Raw genomic sequence first — 23,575 nt, 5'->3', positions numbered from 1 at the left:
GAGAGAGTTGCATTTTTGCCAAGCTTTATTTTTCCCTGTGTACAATACATGTCTAATGTACGTATAAATAGGTAACCTTGCGTATTTTTGAAGATGCATGAATGAAAAAAAAAAAAAAAAAACTACAATTTGTTACTCAATTATTGGACAATCAAACGGTTTTTCATGTTCTTCTAAGTGAAAACGCCGCGTCAACCTGCACCACGTATATACTTAATGACCGGAGCGAATGAAGCAGTTACGACTTCTCACGTTATAATATATAGGATATGTAAAACCAACTGAATCGAAATAACGACTAAGTGCAAACCAGCTTATAATTACAAATGAGAGAGCCACAGGGAGTGAATGGCCCGATGGGTGTTGATTCTCGAAAACTGACCGCGATCCTGCGCTTTTATTATCCAACTGTATAGAACTGCTCACGTTACAAACCCTACGTGTACGCGTATGTAATATGTATACACGAGAACAAAAAAAAAAAAAAAAAAAAAAAAAGAAGGTGAGCACTTATTCAGAAGCTGCAACGATCACAGGGCGTGTCACTCAAGCTCCTCTTGTGCTCGAATATTAATGGCCCGATGACTTTCATCGGCTTTTTGGTATATATACGAGTATCTACACTTACACAATGTACCCATTGTTGGTTGCGAGATCCATATATATACGATTTGATTATCTTTCCACGTGCCATCGGTAAAATTCAACCGATTCATTTATATTTTTTTTTTCTGGATACTAAAATGCAACCAGTGTTGAACGTATATATGTAAACAATAGAATTGTCGTCGAAAAGGTTGTTGCTTATTTACAACGTCCGTATACACTACGGCCCAACGAGTAGAGGCTCCGTTTTAATTTTCGCGGAATGCGCGGAGCCGGCGTCTAGGCTTTTTTTTTTTTTTTTTTTTTTTTCACGCTTTTGTTGGTAATTTAGAGCTCCTACGTGCTAATGCACACGCGACTCCCTTTGGAGTCCCGAAACGGCGCCTTTTCCACCCTCCTCTCGCGTTTAACACCTCTCGTACACGCGCGATGGTATTTAAAAAAAGTACGCTGGCACTAAACAATTTGCCATTTGGCACGTTAGTGCGGGTGTGTGGTTTTGACGAGCGGTCAAAGTTTTTCATGGGACACACTTGTACATTTTTTTTGAATCGCCGCTTTTCCGGACCACAGTATGGAGTGATACAGACCGTGCGCTTGGAATTGATTAATAAGCCACTTATAATTGTGCCATTAATCCAAACCAATTGACTCGAAATACCACACGACTAGGCATATATTATATAGGTACTTGAATAATTTAGCTCTCAACTTTCTCGCGAGTTTATCATATTTCGGCTCGAAGCATCCGCGTGGCTGTGAAAATTGAATGGAACACGCGCGCGCGTGGTTTGACACATCGACTGGGGAGTGTAGGTACATTATATGGATAAGAGTCGTAAATCAGGGTATACGCGTACACATACGATCGGACTACGAGATCCCGAGCCCACAGGCATAAATCGTCCCACGCTAGTATATATTATAGTCCCTGTAAACAGTACTAATTTGCGAAATTCTTGTTTCATCGCGTTTTCACGTGGTGAACGAATTTTTTTTTTTTTTTTTTTCTTTTTTTTTCGGAGGAAAGAAAAAAAAAAGAACTCAAAGGGCCAGTCGTCAGCACCGATACACCCCAAAGATAGACGGGCACGCATCAATCACGCACTTGGTATGTACATATACGACGGTATATATGGCCGGAGAGACTAGGCCGGCCGTGCGGAGCCTAATGGCGTTGTTTCACGTCACATACGGGAAAGTTAAATCGAGATCGAGTGCGGCAGAGGAGCGCATATATACATATAGTATACTTACACGTATGTATGTATAGTAGAGGGGCCGAGGGCTAAGAAAAGAGCGGTCGAGCGCAGTAGGGCGCAAAAACGATGAGTCGTGGTTTGCACGGCCTACACGAGAGCCAAAGAGATTGTGGGACAGTACGAGCGAAAACAAAAAGAACCGCTTGGGCGAAGGTATATAAGACTCGCATGGCTATCGTTTCACCGATGCTTGGACGTCATATATTACAATTGGCCATCCATCGGTTAGCGCAGCGTATAATATATCGGTAGCAAAGACGCAAGAATCGAGAAAGTGAAAAGAAAAAAGTAAGACAGCTTCCGCGTCTGCGTCCGAATTTACGGGCAGGGCATGTCTACAGTGAGACACTTATGTATAGGAGAGCCGAGTGAGCTTCGGATAGATAGGCGGAGAAAATAAGACGGATGACGGCTCGAGCGACAGCGGAGGAGATCTATTTCCGACGCACCGTTGTGCGCTTTGCCGATTTACCCCCGGCGCTATACCGATCCTCGGATAGATATGTACTTATACACACGCGAGAGGAGGCGCCGACTTTCGTGACTCGGGCCTCAAAAGACAAATGTTTTGAGAGCTATGATCGCGGTGCCTATGTATAGCTGTAGTAAAAAAATCTTATGCGCAACACGCCCTATAATCTGTTAAGCAGTGCTTTGAGAAAAACGGTGATTGACGAACATGCAATGTAAAAGTTGAAAAGTCTGCTGAACGAGTGTGCGGATGCTGCTGATGTATACGTATGTATAGGTTGAACAACTAAGGGCATTATTTGGCAAAAGGCAAAAGAGACGGAACGGCAGATGAAGTGAAAAAAAAGCCGCCACCGCACTTGGCGACGCTTTTATCTTGATTCAACAATCACGCCGGGGTCCATCTCTCTCTCTCTCGATTTAATCGAGCATTACACCCGTACACGTATAGGGGGGTGTACCATAATGTGGAACGTCCCGGGAGCATGATTCTTCTTTTTTTTTTTTTTTTTTCATATTGCGCAAGCGACGACACCGGCCGTGTGAACATAATACAATAATATCGTTATGAAAATTGATTCGTATGGGGGAGGCTGTGATTTTTGAAGCAAGACAGTTCCGGTTATTTATTCCCCCATTCCACCTCCCTTTCTCTCTTTTGTGGCGAATCGCTCGTCTCTCGCCTCTTTGTAACGTCACATCCGAGGCCATTCGATACATTAGTAAACGGATAGCGTACTTTTTTCTTTTTTTTCTTCGCCATAGTAGGTACTGATCGTTTTGGACTTTCGAGGGTTTTTCTTGTCGGCTCGGTACTCGTAGTTTTGAGCTGCTGTCGTTTTCAAGTGCGCTTATACATATACATCATACATAGCATAAGCTGGAAAATAATATTTTGTTCTCGACGTAAGCGGTACAAGTTATGCGTAAGAAGTTATTATTGAATTGAGAAACAGCTGTATTACCTGTGTACTGTACAGTGGAGTGATGAGCTTTTTCAGATGTGAAATTCGAGGGCCACCGTTATTCTAATGGCGTACGAACTTTGCCGAGTTACGAGAATAATAGAAATTTCTCAACGATTCGTGTTTCATGGTCACCCACACCCTACATGTATACCGATATATTATATACAGAGACTCGCGCTGCATTTATCATCTCAACGCTGCGACAGGTCAAATTTTCCATCGCCTGAGCAGAACATGAGAGAAAGAGACACGCGACAGAAGGCGGTGACAAGTGTATACGCACAACTCATCCGTGTTTTTGCGTCAACATCTTGTCCGTTATTATTTATTTTGACACGTTTTTACTCGGTTCTTGTGTACCTATAGATCGGTATGCGTATCGTTAAGGAAAAAAAAAAAAAATTAATGCCACTACGTTTGGTAAAACGTGATTTTTCGCGAGTTCGTCTCGTCCAAAGCTCCGATTGCATTCGAGAGAGAGACAATTGCGAGAAGTAGCCGATTAGAGAACGGGAAGACGTTAATATCTATTGTCGCGAGAGTGGAAAATTAGTTTACAAATCAACTTGCATGGCTTCGTTACGCCGTTCGCGCTGACATGGACAACTTCATCCGGGACGGATTTTTTCACTTTTTCGGAGACACGCAAGGATGGGCGGGGGAAAAGCAACCTGCACCAGCAACTTTCGGATTTACAAGCGATACAATAATTATACACTATAGGCGACCAAAACAAACGCCCCCGCGCGAGCCGATCGGCAGGCAATGCGCGCATATTATGCATATTACTAGAATTAGCGAGCACAGGTTTTAATCGATTGAGCGATAAACGTCCCAGAGAAAGGCGCGCCTTTCAAGCGAGAGAACTCAATTGAGACACGCGTGAGAAAGAGAAGTGTACGGAGGTGGAAAATTTGTAAGCACGGGACTTTTTTTTTCCCCCTCGGGAAGGGCCGTCGTGTGCATCGAAGATCGGTGATAAAAATTACCGAAGAATCGGGAGGAAAGGGAGAGGAGCGAAACAAAAAGACTCGAGTAGCAGGTCAACGACTCGCATCAGTATCCCTTCGAGATGTTATTTCACGGAAAGGGAATTTCTGGACCGCTCTCGAGGGGGGGAGCAAAAAAATGAAGGAACGAGAGCAACGCGAATTTTGAGGAATTATCGGAAGCCTCGCGTCGACTCGGAACTTTCGGTGGCAGGGGGGGATATAATACCTGCTGTTGTAAACGCGCGCGCATTGGCTCATAAATATTCCACGAGATTAGCATGATATTTTTTTTTTTTTTTTTTTTTTGTTTGTGATCTATACTTATTGGTTGAGCTCCTATTGACGTGTATTTGGGTTTTTTTTTTCCTTCCCTAGTGCAGCTGTCACTTTTCGAGATGATTGATCGGGTGCAGCTTATAAAATGAAAAAAAAAACCATCTCGTGATTATTTGACATGAGAAATAAGGAGTTGCAAAATACGCGGTATTATTTGTTCTCTCGACTTGCGATATGCAGCCTCTTATCTCAACATTATTAGAAAGGTAAAAAAAATAGGTAAAAAAAAATAATATATAGTGCCATATTACCAATGACAAGAGCGGAATGCTCAAACGGCCATTCACCGTCCGGATAAACGCTCTCTCTCTCTCTCTCTATCAAATGACTAAATGCGTGCATAATATACAGCTCATATAGTTCACGAGGGGCCCTCATGGGCCCTTGAGACGCCCGATGTCCGACGCGGATCATTGAACCCCTCGTGTTCGCCCCCTTTTGTACCCATACCAATCCTTGTACAACATACGCTGTACCGATATAACGCTGTGGGTACCGATTTCGTATTTAATTGTCCAGATCGAATAGCCGATGGCCGAGATGTATGGGGACTGGTTTTTCGGGTATCGCTACCATCCGACGCTCTTTCCCAAAAATTATACCACTTACGTGCAAGGTAAGGATCTGCTGTACGACTTTGCTTCCTTTTTTTCCTCCCGTCACGCCCATCCGTCGTTTAACGCCTGAATTTTCTCGTACACATCCGGATTTTCAATACTTGGGTGTACCGCACATTAATCGAACACGAGAAAGACGAATGAGTTATATGTAGGGAGAGAAAGAGGAGGAGGTGTGACTTTTTGGTATATACAAGATGTGATTATGATCGCCTTACAAACGAGGGAATTTTTTTTTTTTCAACGCGCGTGTCCGAGACGATGGGCTACGACAACGGTGTTATTGACCTTAAAACACATAGGAGGAGGAGGAGGAGGAAGAAGACGAGGAAGAGTCCGCGTGTAGGCCAAACGGGCGTTGATGCGAGGAGAAGCCGATAATTGGACGTTTTATACGCCTTTCAATTTGAATTTCAATGAAGCCGTCCCCTCCGCACCTTTTGCCTTCAAACGCGCGATCTAATGAGCCATTACCATTTTTTCCCCGATGCGTTATTGTACACCGATTTAGATAAGAAATGTAGTTTTTGGGGAAAAAAAAAATAAGCACGCGTGGGCAACACGAATTTTTTTTTTTTTATTTTCCAAGGGGCCCGCGTTGTGTTTTATACACATTAGAGTTATGATAATTTTTTTTTGTCTTTTGGTCGTATATTATACGTGACGGAACCGACGACTGCCAACAATTTCTGCCAGTATGAGGGATCGAATTTTTTTTTTCCTCTCTCCATTTATTTGGGACTGACTGGCTTTGACATATCTTATATATGGAAAATGACAAAAACTTTGGCTCATTATCGATGCCGAAGATTTATTTTAAGAAATGGATTCATCCAAGACCAGACATATCGTCATCTCGAGAAACATATCTTTGCGTTAAAAGAAAAAAAAAAAATTAATAAATAAACGGACACTTGTTTAAAGTCCACTCGCTGGAGCCTGCAATTATCGATTTTTTAGGATACATATCCCCAGAGACCGTCAATGTACGTAGGTATATACTGCGCGTAATTAAATTACGCACGCCCCCATAAAGATATCAGGTAAGGATCGCATTTAAATGGGCGCGTAGGCGTAGTTATGCGCAGTATGTATACATATAAACGTGAAACAACAACATTAAACGGGCGTGTAAACCGAGAGAGCAACTTCATTTGAGAAATTGAGAAAAAAAAAAGAAAGAAAAATCACCCTTGTTCAACAATACAGTTCAACGCGTTCAAATTAAAAATCACGGGCGCAAGTGCGTGTCTTATGCAACGCCGGCATGCCTATTATACCTATAACGTATATCGGAGTACGCCCTCGGGTAAGGCCCACCCCTTACCGATTCGCAAGAGGAAAAACGTACATAAAACACCGGTATATATAGTTGTAGCCCGAGGTGCTCCCCCTTCGAGATTTTTTTTTTTATTATTATTATTATTATTATTATTTCCTTGCACTCGCGAGCCAATTCATTTTCGGACGACTACAAGGAGGTGGAGCGGGATGTATGTATACGTCAATCGACGTCTTTTTTTTTTTTTCTTTTTAATTTCTAATCGAGCTTTCTTTTACGAAACCAAGTTGGCGAACATAGACACCGCGAGCGCGGAGGTGAAATTTCGTTTCTCCTATATATGTATATGTACGGCCGATAAGAGTTTCATAAAATTAAACATAATTTTTTTCGATATACAAGCCCGTGCAACGCTTATAATTGGCGGTTTCGCGTCGAGTGTAACTATATAGTTGAAAAATGACCGAAAACACGAGCAGCCCAAAAGACTTACCGGCTCTCTCTGAGGATCCGCGATATTTCATTTGGGAGGGGCCCCCCCGTGCAGCCGTCGTCATAAAAGTCATCCTCCGTCTCTCCGCGTGTCCGCACACCGGATGATAACGACGCTCTTTAATTAAAAGCCCTAAGCTCATCTTTCATCCCTTCGACGCGACAAAAACTCGCCTACACGCATCAGTGCGAGTCAGATATACTCGAAATTTCGAGCTCGCGGGTAAAAAGAGTCCCCCCCCCTTGTCTCGTCTCTCAACACCACCAACCGGACCAGCAACAACATCCGTCCAGTGAGAAAGAGGAGCCCAAACGCGGGACGGCCCGATAGGTATATACAATTAATGGTCTTATCCGTGGATTTTTCCCGGCTTGCGCTATCATCGTCGCGCGTGTTTACGGCGAAACTCGGGTGAAACTTTTCGCCTCCTCGTCGCGTTCGCGCACGGGCACCGGGAGTGTCTGTAAAAACGAGCGCGACGTCCAGCTATACTCGTTTCGATAAATCAAAGAAAATCGTTGCTTTCCTAACGAGAGAGAGAGAGAGAGAGCCTCGACACGTACACCGAAATTCGAGCAAAAGAGCAGAGCCAAAGAGCGCTGATTAATTGCCGGTCGTTCCCATATGTATATATATATATATATAAAATACACGTATACGAGATACGAGCTGTCCTCGTGTATAACTAAGTACGCGGTAAAACAAAACAACAGCAAGTGCGTCGTAGGTATCGGTAGAGGAGCAGGTCTCCCCGTGCACGCGTGAGAAACCTCCACCCAAATCGCGCTTAATTACTTTGCGAAGGCAAACAACACGGGGAGGAAATCTAATCGTGTATACGCGTATAATTAATACAGTGGAAGAAAGTTGGCGCTCCTCTCGTTTCCGCGTCCCACATACATATATGTATATACTCACGTGTGCCCGATATACACCGGCACCGCGCACACGCATTATCGCGAGTTATCTTATCCGTCCTAATTGACTCGGGCAAAGTTCGCCCGGGTTGTCCGGAGTCGAGTTTTTAATCCGCTCCGTGTATATATTTATCTGAGATGCTGCATCGATTGGCCGCCGATTTTCTTATGGGTGTACCGTATATTATACGTATGCGCCGTATATCGAGGGCGGGTGTACGTGGTGTCCCGATCCAACTCGCGTCTATCGACACCTCCTATACGACAGCTCGTGCCGAGACGTTTGTGTTTTACACGCGCCGAACCGATTGATCGATCGATTTTCTTCCCTCACTTTGATTCAATACATTTTTTCGGCTCATTTGAAAAATCGAGACGACCATTAATGCGAATGTATCGGTATGATAAATTGGTACGTGAATGGAACACACGGTTAAACTGCGTTACACAAGAAAACATTTCATTACGTAAAGTGGAATTTCAGTGCGCTTAAGATTGATCGACATGATTTTATTGTGCATGGGTTTACCCGATGCATTATATACGCGCACCTATACATGATACATATATACACGCACTTGCGTGATGAAATTTAATATAAGCTAGCCGGGTTATTGTTTAAATAAAAAACACACGAAACAAAAGCATAATAATATATGATGATCTGCGCGCGAGTGGAGCAAAAAAAAGGTGTGCATATAATATACGTACCGGGGAAAGCGTGATTATATTAACATCAAGCTCCCGAGCTTCGTATAGTCGTCGAGGTCGTGTAATATCGCGTGCACGATCAACAAACCCCTAGACCTAAACCGACCGCGTACACAATAAAAAAAAGGGAGGTTTGATAGGAGAGCGAAAAGAAAAAAGAAGCTCATCCGTCTGTTATACGTGTATACACGATGACCGAGAGAGAAACCAGGGGAGGCGGCCTTTCTTTCCCGTGTTATGCAACGCAAAAGCTTAGGACAAGATCCCCAGTGAGGGGAAAAAAAAAAAAAAAAAAAGTCAACCTAATATACGTTGGACAACTCTATCTGGTTGCGGAGTCTCGGTGACGTGGAAAGTTCGCGTCCGCGACGGGTTGACAGGCAGGAAATTGACTTTTTATACACCGGCACGGATACGATCCCTCGATCGATCAACGGGGAATATAATACACGTTATTAACGAGGTTTTTCGTGGAAAAACAATGAAGCTCACGACTACGTTGCATAAAAAGACGGGTAAAGCAGGCTCGTTTGTCGCTCTTGTGTGTATAGTCGACAGAGTGGCAGAGTGGGACGATGTATAAATGTGTATACGTATACGATAACGTCCCACGCAAGAGAGAGGAGGAGGAGGGGGAGGAAGAACGGGGATTAACTAGACCACTAGTCAATCCATGGCGCGGAGGCGAAAGCTCTTCCCGCTTTGTTGTTGTTTTTTTTTTTTTCGCCCGTGTGTATCCGTACACGTATAAGTATATTTTCAATGCACGCGTTTGTTTGACCAAAGGAGAGAGTTTGTTGGCCCAACGCGCGTAACGTAAAGTCGCGGGATTTATATTGGCTGAAGAGTTCGTTTCCGTGTGTACACGTACCACGCGCCTCTACTCTGCTTTGCGTCGATGTTGGGGCACATATACTGTTTATTAGTTCATAGTTTAGCTCTGTTACCAAAATGCAATCGTCATTGTGTTTTTACTTACTATTATTGGCGGGTACAATTTGGAGATCGCCAAATAAGATTCTGGATGCATCTACCTCTCCATACCAAAGGTTTTCTTTATTATACAACAAGAGTAGGGTATAATATGATATTACAACCGGAAGATTTTCATGTCATTATAAATTAATTGTTTCATCTAAACCGTTAAAGTTTAAAAAAATAACAACAAGAAGATAATCTATACGCCCATGTGTACTTTGAACTCAAGACTTTAATTTACGTGATGTACGTATACGGTCCAATGGACAATAGGAAGCAAGGAAATAAAAATACAGTCGACTTGTTGATGGTCCATACCCAAGTTGCCCACAGACATCATATATGTATATACATATTCCAATCAAGCCCGTATATACGCCATCAACCCTCGCTCCGTCATATCCGACCGCCCGTGAAGTATACGTGTATATAGTGTCGACGGCTATCATGTGGGTAATAAGTATATACACGTATAGGGTATGTAATAGGTACGACGACGATGAGTCCCATAAAATATGGTTGCGTGTGCATACATATAATAGCCAATGATCTGACGTCCCGTATCTCGTGTGGACACGAAAACCCGATCGTCACCGCGTCGATAGCCCATTAACTTTTCCAAGCCCCTCTCGTTTCTAGGTCGGCCAATATATTTTAAGCCACAATGGAAATCCGCGTCCGTATGTATATATACCCCGTGTATACATTCTGCAACAGCTTTTTTTTGTTTTATTTTTTTTTTTTTTTACTGGTTGTTGTTGTTGTTGGTCAAAGAAATATTATCACGTATATATAGTGTCTCACAAAGCCGAACGGTACGTGTAATCGATACTTACACTCGCCCGCGTAGGTACAATATATATATATACACATGCATTAATATCCCGGCAAATTCGACTGTCACATCGGATTGAGAAACCAACAAAGGGGGAAAACTAATTTGTGTATACCCTCGTGTGCAGCCATTGCTTGCTTTTCCATTGTGGCGTATACATCCGATGAAAATGTGCAAACATATTACGTACAGGCTCTCCAGGGGAGGTGAGTTATTGTTAACGATCTACTGGAGAAATGCGCATATTACGGCGGTGCAGGCCACGTGTATAATGTACGAGATTTTTTTAACTACCTCGGCGCCAGTGTCGTAATTTCAAAGCGCAAAAAGCATCGAAATGGATGGACAAGAGAGGTGTTTCCCCTCCCAGTTCATTCAACGGTACACACATATATATATACAGTTTTCCTCGTGCTTGGCTCGATCTTTCTCCAAATGGTCACCCATTAATCTCACTTTTGCGCTGTACCTATGGAGTCCGCGAGTCGTGCAATCGAAGCTCAAAGCTACCCGTTTGAAAAAAAAAAAAAAAAAAACAACCATCGGACAGTTTGAATCTCAGCCTACGAGAGGTGAGACCTTTTTCCGGAACAATGGGAAAACCGATTGCACGAAATTCGACTCGATGGATCTGTCGAGCTTACAATTATGCGAAACACGTTTCTATGTTATATATTATAAGTAGATGGTGAAGGTACATTGTTTAGAGCTTTTTTTTTTTCTATACTGTACGACAATTCGTCGAAAACCGTTTTGCTCTATACCTGAGAGTTGAAAGATTTACTCCGAAAGCTGCTTAAATTTTTCCCCGCCACAGGTACTATCGTGCATTTCCAAAGAGAATAAGGAGGTAATTCCAATCTATTGAAAAGGTGTTTTCTTTCGCAATATTTGGTTGTTTGTATTATGCACAAGTATATTTTAATACAAGCACATGCACCGAGACTCGATTGTTTCTTGTATGATTAATGTAATTTTCGCAGCAAAGCAAACGATAGACGCTCGAAAAGGTGTTGACGACGCGTATAAGTACGGTACCCCCTTTTGTCAACTGTACATGGAGCACATAAAAAAAAGTAGTTACGGACACAACGCACACTGCACATGTGTAAACACCCGTAAAAGTGCTCTTGCTTCCATTTGAATTCCTGTTTTACGACAAAATCATTAACTGTGGAGGGAAATATAAAGTGCGTTAGTAACTCCTCCTTGGAATTACCATCATTCCACGTCTCGTGATTTTTTTTTTTTTTTTTTTTCTTCTATGTGTATTCTAGCATGTGTAGGTATCTATGTATGTAGGTACTTACATTGCGAGTATACGAGTAGAATAATCGCTTCTTCCCCTACGTGCTGTGCTTGCAAGCAGCGTACACGTGTACTCCTCTCGTCTCTCTGTCCATAAAAACAAGGTAATGAGTACAATTTACCGAATGCTAATTGAAACGTGAATTTCACCGTATCTCGTGTAGCTTAGTGGGCACAGTTTTGTTTCGTTCGTTATTCCGTCGCGCGAAGAAATTTTTCGACGCTATTGAATATCGATTGCAGGGAGATAATTTATGGACACTCTCTGTACGTATTGTTTGGGGGATTTGAATTGCTAATACGGCACTGGCTCTAATTGCACCTTTTTTTTTTTTTTTTTTTTTTTTCTTCTCCTCCCATCGCGATGTTAATTGAGACTTTGATTTATGTAATCGTCCACCACGAGCTTTCAAATGTTTTCATTCGTATACTATCTTGATTTTAATCGGTAGAATATACCGTTAATTATAGTGAATCATTATCGTCGCCACTTGTTGAAAAAGAGTATATCATGCATGTAAATACACATCACTGTTTCAATCATTGATATTTATTTTGCGAAGACAAACACGTTATTTACTTACATTACCAGTGGAATTTCCACTTATTCACATATAATTATCAATATAGAAAAGCCAAAGTCTCCAAGTGACACCTCATCAAGATCATCCCAAAAAAATGAGTGTCACGTTGGAGAATAAAAAAAGACTGACTCGATTCCAATTGGGTATTAATTTTTTCTTCTTTGGTAAAAAATACAAACATCAGGGTCTTCGCGACAACTAAAAACAACAGCATCAAAGTACGCAGCATCAACAAAAAAAAAACCCCAATGCGCCTCCGAAAAAACGTAACGGAACTCGAGCTCCTCATATACATGGTCGCCACTCCCCTGTACACAGGAGTCGCTCCGAGAAAAAAAAAAATCAATCAACGAAAAAAGCGATTCACCATATCTGCAACTGGAAAAATAAAAGACAAGAGCTAACGAGACAACGACGAGCAATAGGGGGGGGGGGAGAAACTGCCGAGGATGATAATCCTCAAGGTCTCTCGTTCGGGCATCCCTTCTGATGTTACGTACACTTTCGATCAAGGGGTGCAGGGGGGAGTCGAGTAAAAAATGAAAAAGACGACGCGCTGATGCCAAGCGCGCGAATCGTACGAGGTGTATATACGCAAAAGCAGTGAGTTGTTGCTGCTGATGCATGCCGTTATTCACGTATATATGTTATACACTGACACACCGAACGACGATCGCGGGAGAGGAGGGAAACCATGAGTCGGGAGTCCGCAGTCACGTAGGCACTTTTGCGAAACGATTCGCGAGTGTCGGCCGATCAAAAGCCGCGAGAGCGCCACTATTCGGTTGTCCGATCGTCGTTGTCTTTCATTATATTCCGTCTTATACAGCTGATGCACGTGCCATTGAGAGTTACGTCCTCGTCTTATGATCGTGAACTTCTGTCAAATGACAATGTGTAGTACTAGTTTTTTTTTTTTTTTTTTTTTTTTTTTTTTATCAAACAAAAGGTATAGTAAGCTTACCTCTTTTTTTTTTTAAGCGATCGGTAAGAGGAGGAGTACAATGAAAAAGTTGCAATTGGTTTACGCAATTATGGTCGAGTTCATAACGACAGTGGGCGATTTCTTGATTAATGATATCACGTTTTTACAGGCAACACTAATTTGTTTAGTTTCCCCGTTTAGTTATTCCACACAAATCGTTTACACACGTAATTACCACAACCGTCAATCGGTAGCTCTGCTCGGACCCGATACGGCGCTCGTCGTTTATTCTAATCGATTTTCACGCCCACTCGATTCTTTTTTTTTTTTTTTTGTTCTTTTGAATGAACGCAATAACGAGCACCCGATTTCGAAATCACAGGCTCGGAAAATCTCATTTTCAACACCTGGATGCAAATCGAGCGCCGCTGGAAACGAAGCGGGAGTCCGAATTGACGGCCAGACGTATAATTCCCCGAGATGAGTGTCGGAGGAATTCTTTTTTTTTTTTCTTTTTTTTCTATACTCTCTCGCCACGCCATCCTATACATGAATATGTACCTGTGCGCGGCAACCTTGTCGCGCCTCTTTCCTCCTCGTTTTTTGTGCGACCCGCACGGTTCCTGCGGACGAAATACTTGTTTGCGGGCGTCACTCCTCGGGATCACAGCGTCAAGCGGTTTTTCAATCTCAATCGAAATCACGAGATCCGAACACGCGCTCTCCTATCTCCCTACGCGCGTGGGAGCCTTTGACGCTCAACCAGGTTTTTTTTTCAATTCCATATCAAAATATACCAAGGTTTGGAAAAAAAAAAAAAAAAAATCGAACAGCCTGCGTGGCCGTACCATTGGATCGGCGATCGGCAAAACGGAATCGCTCGTGTGATAATGAATGCAACGATCTATATAATATACATTGGGTAAATCTCATCGTGACCTGAAGAAATTGCCGTATAGTCATTTCGTGTATGAATCACGGATCGTACCACCACAGAGACGATTCGAGCGAAGCGCCGAGCCATTGTTGATCCGCGAAAGGGACAAGTTGCCGATTTCAGCGGAGCTGTCACGTTAACGAGAACAAAGAAAAAAGTGCAAACTTTCTCTGACCATATACTGTCACAATGGGAGTCTTTGCGTGGTACGAACCACCTAATATATACACGAGTGGTAAAAATAATAAAATCCAACTATAACTGGTAGCCAAGAGTGGCTTGTAAAACTCCGATTGCAATTTTAATGGGCCCGAGATAGAGACAATGAAGCATTACGAGCTGTTTTACGATCCGCCCGCACGCACGACAATTAATGGGTGTACGCATAAACGAATCGAGTCCCCGATACCAATGTACCGATTAGCTTTCCCAACGCTTGAGTAACGCGATTCTGGTCCACCCTTAGCCCCGTTGCTTTTTTTTTTTTTTTTTTTTTTTTTTCAATCAATATTATAAGAATTTAATGACAAAGATAACATAGGTGCGTACGTACAATTAAGGGATTTATCGCAAGCAGCCTCGCAAAGTCACGTTACGAGGGAGGGAAAAAAAGGAGATAAAAAGTCTTATCGGCTCTCAGTTGGTGATTGGAGCAGAGGTGGGGGGGAGGAAGAAGTGTATAGATAGCAATTAGTTTATCCGAGATGACCGGCTCGTCAATGAGCGAGAGATAACAAGTACAGCGCTCGCACTGTTTTATACGCGCGCGCGTGAGTCTTTAGGATCGCATTGACCTTATACCGAATAAATCACAGGGGCACTTCCGCGTTTGCGTGGAGACGCAGTCGGACCAGTTGTTCGTTTTGCTGCACTTGGATGGAGAAAAAAGAAAAAAAGCAAAATCAGTACAGACGGTACATGTAACATATAGGTAGCACGGAGAGAGTATCGGAAGAGGAGTTAAGAGGATGGAGAGCTAAACAATGCCCCCTCGGAGAGAGAGAGGGTGTTTGGGTACACATATATATGCAGCATATAGAGTCTGCCGGCGTTGTAGCGTGGCCGCACGTACTAGCCTAGTTTCCTCCCCTCGTTATTAATAGAAAATGCAATAAAACGAGACTCTAGCTGTATATACCTCGGTGGCTCTCTCACGCGGAAACCGGGTGCGGACGTCACGTTACGTAAGGGCTGAACGGTATATTATATAGAGAGCCTTTCTCCCTTGGCTCTGCGTGTATATATACCAATTAGTGCTGCTTTTGCGATAATACAGCTTGGTTATCGTCGATTCTTTTCTTCTCGGTGATGGTGTGCACACGCGACTAGAGGGGAAGAGAGAGAGAGAAATAGGTGGAAAATTCAAAGATTAATGGCATCAGGTGAAACTTTCATGGGATGTGTATCGTTTGTGTGTTGTAAGGGAGAAAAATTGTCACTCCTTATCTGGATGCCTGTTACCATACTACTGACTGTCGATTTAGGGCGCAAAGTAAAACACACACACACCCGGTGTTTAATTAACTCGATCTCGATACGGGATGGGGGGGGGGAAAAAGAATCCTCTACGTGTACATGTGCCACACTGTAACGGCTTTATTAGCCAAAATGATAAATCGTGTCGAGTTGAAATTTTTCAAGCCCATCTGTGTGGTGTTATTATAAATGGATGGTGCGAAAAAACGATCGATCGCTGGAATGTTGATTTTACATTGAATAATAATAAGTACTGGCAAGAGCTGACAAATTTGTTTGCACCTGTTCTCGGGAAGGGGGAGGGGGGGAAAGAAGATCGGCTTGTTCATTTTTTACTGTATGCACGTACACAAAAACACGGATGATGGAAAAAAAAAAAAAACAAAAAAAAAACAAACTGGTTCCCTCCGACGAAACGACGAGACTCTCTGTTACCGGGAAAAAAAGTGCCACACTCGAAATTCCCAAATGAGTGACATTAAAATAGTTTGGCGCCGGATCATCGCGATGAGAGAGCCGATTTTATCCGTCATTCCCTCGAATCTTCAACTCTGCACGCGCGTAATAACCAATATATATATTTTTTTCATTAATCGCCGTTCTCATAGCGATGTTTCAACGACGGTAATCCCAAGGAAATGTGCGCGCGCGCGTATGCACTATCCGACGAATATTCGATAAATTTAGCGTCTCTGGACGAAAAAAAAAAAAAAAAAAAAAAAAAAAAAAAAACAGAGTCCAGAACAAGAGGAGGAAGATACACAGCCAGCTCGCTTGGGTGTATACATATAACGTAAACGGGAGAGAGGCGTTAATTAGTCCGCGACGGTGGCGAGTTATGCACGGAAGAGAAGAGGACGGGACAAAAAGAGGAGGTCTCGCGTTCCTGGAGGCGAGAGAAATGGAAATCCGTGATGCTCGGGAAGTTCGAAGGTGCGAACGATAATTATCTTACCCCTGGGGAAGCCAAGGAGGCAGCTATACCCACATTTGTCTCTCTTACTTGCGAGCCGAGATATATACCGCGATTCGGGAAGGCTTGCATTTGGGTAATCCAGATTTTCCACCAAACATTTTTCTCAATCGGCCAGAGTACTTGTATTACTCATATGCGGTTAAGCAATCATATGTACGCTTGTACGGAGGTGGTGATAAACGTCGTGGCTCGAGAGATGGAAAGTCCAGAGAGAAAAGAGCGGTGTCCGCTGAATGCGAAGCTTGTGGAGTAAGATGATGAAATTGGCGAGTTATTGGGTATCGGCACTATATTATTATTGACACGGCGGGCGATAAATTTCCGGGGAGGCCGAAAGTGTCTCTTTTCTTTCTCTCCAAGTAAAAGTAAAATACGGTACACATCCGAGTTTGGGCAAAAAAGTGTAGGAAAAATGTTGCGGAAGCTCATACGGGAGTATATATATTAGGCAGCGCGTGTGGTCCGTGTATTACACGTAGAGACGGAATTTTATGTGCAAATAAACCAGAGTCGCCCCGTGTTGTGCCCGAATATCCGTATATCGGAGGGGCCGAATCAAAGCAAACAGGCCATTAATTCTGCTAAACTTTCCACACCCGGGCTATCCCGAACTGTGTGTGTGTATAAAGCTGTGCATAAATCGCTCGACAAATACGTATAGAGTTCCGGGATGGTGCGAAATTTCAAGCCTACAATAGATCGGTACTAGCTGAACTGTAGTTGTCACAATAAAGTTATGGATAAAGTATTACTCATACCCTTAGGGCCACGGGAAAGTGTACGTAGAGATGGGAAGAGGTCGCTGAACCACCGGCTTCGGGAAGAAGTTGCGCGAATCACTATACTTAATTATATGTTGCGCGTCTGTATACAATACGTCCCTCGTTAGATAATACGTCGGTTGATTCCGAGGTATGCGGTATACCTATAATCACACACGCGACAGATAACGCTCGTAAATCGGTAAATGGACTGTTGCACGTGTCTCGGTGGAAGACAAATGAAAATTTTCACGTGTCCACAAGTTGATGTGTCGTGTGATGAAATTGAGTAGACGCGAATATATTTTTGTGCGGTGTATCGCGACGAGTTGACAAAACGAGCAAAAATTTTGGCTGATTTTTAATCAAATACAAACAGTACACGGGTGTATCTCGCTGGTACTTTGAGGAGAAAAAGTTTACTTCGATATCTTCGCAACGGCGCCTCGACAAGAATACGATGCAGTCCCGAGAGTCGAGAGACAGCAAGGTCGCAGTGTAGCCACCGCGTGCGCGGATGAAGAACAAAATAAAAGGAAAAAAAAGAGCACTGTCGAGAGGCTTAAAACAAAAGGGGGCCAGGTGGGCAGCGTTGAGATGAAAAAACGCACGAAATAAACGAGGTGTCCCAACGATCCGATGCGAAAGATATACTCGCGTCGTACTAGTTCGCACTCGTTTGTGTTTAATCTCTCGAGGGATAAACTTGCCCCGCAGTAAGTACGTGCCCTATAGCCTTTGAACATAACAAATTCCAGTCCGTGCACGTGCGTATATAACAGTATCAACTTTTATTATGATTCTTTTTTTTTTCGCATCACCCGTTAAACGGATACACGCGTGACCAAACGCCAAAGACTAGGATATCCTTCTGCAGCTCTTGATTTTCGAGGCTTTTAAACGTGATGAAAAAACAAAAAACAACTGCTTCTACAGGATTAGCATGAAAAAGAAATGAATCTGCAAAGAGGCGAAGAATTCCCAAAGATAAGGCGACACGCGCGCGCAAACCTGCCTGTCGTCCCCTTTGGAATATTACACAACCGAAAAAGACAGAGAGAGGGAGGGAGGGAGGAAAAAAAAGACCATCTTATCCCACTTACTTGTAAATCTTGGAATCCTGCCACCGACCGAGCCTCCGCCTGAGCTTGCCGGCGAGTCTCTTGAAGGCAAAACTGTTCCACGCGAACTCGTCGCCACTGGTCTTGTGTAGCTGCTCCTCGTCGCCGACCCCCTCGCCATCCCCTTCGCTCTTCGTTCTCGACTCGGCGGCCTCGCGCTCGAGCATCTCCTCGTGCAGCTTCATGTACTTCTCCTTGGCCTTGGTCAGGCCGTTTTTCGCCGAGCCGAAACCGTACGGGCAACCAGTGCTGGCTACCATCCCCGATTTTTGCTGCTGCATCCCGCCTATTGTACTGAACACCGTGGGCGCCGCTACTGACAGGGGTGGGTTCTCGTCGGCCAGTTCCTGGGAGCTCGCGACCGTGCGCACACACATTTCAGATGTCACGCCGATTTTAGATCCTGGATCGCGGCCCCTGGATCGAGTATCGGTAAATAATTCCTTGGCCACCCGCCCCAACTTTTACTGCCGGTCCTCCTGCCCGATACACCCCCGCTCGAGTATCTCGTTCCAGAGGGTTGCACTTGACCGATCACGCGTTCGGTTGAAAAAAAAAAAAAAAAAAAAAAACGGAAAGAGGAGTAACTCAGGGCGCGCGTGGCCCGTAGATCGGTAAAACTAGGTGATAACCGATTGGTATTTGCGCCGCGCACCGGGACCGGGTTCGGGGGTGACGGGAAACGGTGATTGGAGTATGGGTACGGGATGTGTGTATTGTATGTACGTACAACGCACGGAGGAGCACCGGCTCGGGCTCGCTTGGACACTTGTCGCGGAGTGCGCTGCTCTCGGTCGGCGCGCTTCCCCTTTATACCTATCCGCGGCTCACCACGTCGCGCTACTCCCTCTCCCTGTCTCTTTGAGAGAGTGCGCGCCGGCGACGTCACGATGTATATATCCCTCCTCCTCGTCAACGAAACTTACCGAGTGTGTATATCAATCGCCAAGTATAATGGAGGTGGTGGTTTATAGAGGGAGGGTTCCGTTCGGTCTTTCTCGAGGCTCTTATTTTCCCTTGGGGGTGGTTTTCGTCGAGCTTGAATTTTTTTTGTTTTTTTTCTTTTCTTTGTTTCAAAAGGGTCAAAAGGAAAGAATCCCGTTTGAATTTGGCACAAGGAGACTTTAATTGAACTGGCCGCTGATGCCGATGCAAAGCGCGTTGGCGCTCTAAAATAGCGAATATTTGTTCCAAGGATTATTATGTTATGTGAAGCGGCATTGCCATCATTGCCACGTTGTGATGAGCATCTGTAATCTGCTTTCGCGTGAATTTTCATTTTGTTCTAACTCAAATGCTGCTACGTGACTAAAAGCAGGTAGCATAGCTATTAGGAACATTAAATTGTCGTTACTGTCGTGTGAACGATTGTGATACGAGTCCAATACAGGGAATATTGTTTGATAAATCGTTCGTACAAAATGAAAAAACAAAAATTACTAAATGCCATCATTGCCATTGTGCTGAGCATCTGTAATCTGCTTTCGCGTAAATTTTCATTTTGTTCTAACCCAAATGCCGCTACGTGACTGAAAGCAGGTAATATAGCTATTAGAAACATTAAATTGTCGTTACTGTCGTTTCAACGATTATCATACGAGAAATATTTTTTGATAAATCCGTTAAACAAAAGGGGGAAAAAAAAATGACCAAATGCTTATCAGCAGTTACGCGGTGTGCGTGGCACAAGTTATTACCCTTGAGATAAGAAAAAAAAAAATTAACCCCAACACTGCACCGATGCTATTGTGCACCCGTCGTGGGTGTCATCATCAATAATTATCGATTACGTGATCCCGAGCAACTGAACGTTCTAGGAGTTCTGAAACACATATAAGTAGATTTTGTAATACCCACGTCATACATCGTAAATTTTACGAAACGGAAGAGCAAGCTTTCATTGAACATTTCTCCGTTGGGCCGTTTATGCGAGACACGCGCGAGTATTTTTATGTGAATTTTCCCGGCCAAAGTGTCCGTCAAACGTAAATCACGCGCCCTCAACTATGGCCGCCGCGACACACACGCGGCGTTGATGTTCTGCTCTGATAAAAGTCATGCGCTCAAGCACAAGCAACACTGCCAAAATGGATACTTCGCGAGCTTTTGTATTTCACTCGGGTGATGCGTCAAACTAATTTAAATAAAACATTTTTTTTTTTCAATTTCGAGGATAAGGGAGATTTTTTTCCAAGTGTAAGCTGATGGTTGCTCGCGTTTGCCCCATCGGGGAGGGGAGCCGCCGTACGTTATAACATGAGAAATCCACATTTACAACCCACGGGAGGAAACCAAGAATTCCTCAGATCGCGTGCTTTTATCAATTGCCTGCAATCTGAGACATTCTTTATTTTTCCTCCCTAGGTGAGTAGTATACTATTTTGGTCTATTCGTTACAAATGTTCCTCCGTTATATTTTTAGATGGTTACAACAAATTATGAGTTTCTCTTCTAAACAATTATTATTTGAATGTTAACGGGAATAACGATGATGCGCGAGTGAAACCGTGGCTGGTTAATGACGAGTGTACAGGTATATAGAAAGAAACGAACTTTGATCAGAGCTATCATTGTTAAAATTATCGCTGCTCATTGAGTTGACCGAACGCATGAGCTCATCCGTACAATTTCATTGGAAACGGTGAATATTACACGATGGGTACTGAAACGCAATCTCTCTTCGAGTTTTCGGTTCTGCTGTATATATATAAATATATGCCCCAACAATTTTATTTCAAACTCACGCGATTTACTGTAACGTTGGACGCATTTTCTTTTCTCCCTCCAGTCATATACTTACACTTGTCTAGTCGAAAAGTGAGGCGTTTTTTCATTGCTTTCAAGAAAACTGTACCTGTAAACAGGATGTCTCGAGTCCTTTGAGCTTGAAATACCCACCAGATGTGAACTGTAACTACCTGGGGTCGCTATCACCTTAGTACTCTATACCCCATACGACGAGATACAAGGGGCTATTCCGCTGTAGACACCCCTCGCAAATTCACCGTACCCTATTTTGATCCCGGGCTATTAAACGCGAGCTTAAGCGCGAACGATTAGTCGACGCCTATGCATGTGTAACATCGTTATTAAGTAATTGCACTTATCGCCATCTAATCCATATCATAGTTGACGCAAAGCTTGAACTTTGTTGCGCGCTTATCTCTCCCCCCTATACTTTTTTTTTTTAGCATCAGAATAAGAGATAATACATTCGCGGATGCAATTGCACCTTGTTCAATGTGTAAATTGCTTTTGAAACGCAGGATGTGATAAACGTGGTTTGTTTTTTTTTTTTTTTTTTTTCATCAGGAACTGAGCAGCGCAATCGCCCTGTATGAAAGACCTTGAGGGGGAAGTAGACGAAATTAAGATGTATGAAACATTAGAACGTGGCTGCAGATTGTGTCATCCTTACACAATGATGATGACAACAGTGATCTTCCCCAATTGAGCACCACAAATATAAATATACAAGTGAGTTTGTACGGATAAAGGGGTACTGTGTTGTTTCACGTAGAAAAAAAAAAAAAAAAAAAAAAAAAATGGGTAGACATCTCTCAGAGACCGATTACATCGTAATGGATATTATATAAGTATCCGTGTATGTATTAGGGATGCAATATTTCAACGATGTATGGATCAAACGGATTCCATGGCATCTCGTCGATTAAAATGTATGGCGATTAATTCACGTGTCGTACGCGCATGCATGTACCTATATATACTCGCCTATGACATAGCAATAAGTCAAGTAATCGAGCTCGCGGGGCGTTTTGTATTTGCAAAATGGCACACGGCCTAATTGTGGTTAACGAACGGTTGAGTTTGACGTGCGTGAAGAGTGCGGTACTGCACGTAGACACATCATCATCGCATGGTCCTGTTGAGTTGTTGCACGCGGGTACCTCAAGGTCACACATATATAATATATGTACTTTAGCTTCCGAGCGGCAATGACAATTTGTCGAAATTCGAAATTGATCGGCCGTGATATGATAGCTATGTACAAGTTTTTATATGAACGGCGTGCAGTGATGGCGTATGAATATAACCATGACGACAGCGTTTGGTTTCAACTGTCTTTTTTATTTTTCGTCTTCGTTGATTAAAAAATTGTTTGCTTCTTTTTTTTTTTTTTTTTTTTTTGAAAAATTATTGAATGACTATTTTGATTCAATTTAAAAGTTTTAAACCAATATCAGGTTGTAACTCGACTTTTTTTTTGTTTAATAATGCACCGTTTTTCGAAATTGAAAAATATCATTACTTTGTACGTATGTATTTAGAATAAATATTAATTCATTTAAAAAATACGTTATCGACAAAGTGAAAAAAAAAACCAAGTAAAACTACTAATTTACACGATAAGACTCGTGCGATTAAAGTAGCGAAGCACCACCAATAATTTAATTTTTTTATTTTTCTTTTTCAAGTGTAAACCAATAGTTTCATCATTATTTACAGGGTAGTCATTTGCAATAATAGCTTCGCAGTCCTCAGAACCCGAAATCGGTTAAAGACTACGAAAATACTCGCATGCCTGCCATTGTAAATCCACGCGTTTCAAGTACTTATGTAGTTGAAATTTCTGTTTTCCGTACGATGCATTAAAGTAACGGCGATAAACGTTTTGAGAATAACCAAACCGATACTTCTTCGTAAACGTTTCGTCTAGTTTGTTGAACTAAGGAATCTTCTTTTTCCAAAAATTGATACGAAAAGGCTGTATCTAGAGTAAATCATTTCTGTCACTGATTTAATACACTTGCGCTAAATCTGTGGCAGCAAAGGTTTTTCATTTGTTTTCCCCCTTCAAAAAATTCCCAGTTAAATAGAACTACTTAATGATACTTGGGTCACCATAGCTTTGGTTGACCTTCAAATTCTTATCAACGCAAAGGTGCAATCCACCTGATGAAAAAGAGAAATTTCAACTTACACTTTGTAAACGCTCTTTCAGCTTACTCAAGCGAACATTTTGGACAAACAAAAAAGATCTGCTTGCAGCTTGACTTG

At 42.8% G+C, this 23,575-nt stretch overlaps 1 protein-coding gene across 1 annotated transcript in view; it reads right to left on the bottom strand.

The window, feature by feature from the left end:
• Nucleotides 1–19,098, bottom strand: part of LOC106647784 (transmembrane protein 205) — a 28,156-nt gene extending 9,058 nt beyond the window's left edge. The window contains exon 1 of the mRNA XM_014364318.2: nucleotides 18,539–19,098. Coding sequence (XP_014219804.1) covers nucleotides 18,539–18,933 — 395 coding nt within the window. The 5' untranslated portion in view covers nucleotides 18,934–19,098. The remainder of the gene's footprint in view (nucleotides 1–18,538) is intronic.
• Nucleotides 19,099–23,575: the final 4,477 nt, after the last annotated feature.

The sequence above is a fragment of the Copidosoma floridanum genome, unplaced genomic scaffold (assembly GCF_036245765.1).
Source record: "Copidosoma floridanum isolate Cflo_tuat_1 unplaced genomic scaffold, Cflo_Japanese_pri ptg000021l, whole genome shotgun sequence".
NCBI lineage: Eukaryota > Metazoa > Arthropoda > Insecta > Hymenoptera > Encyrtidae > Copidosoma > Copidosoma floridanum.
This window is presented reverse-complemented; position numbering and strand designations above follow the sequence as displayed.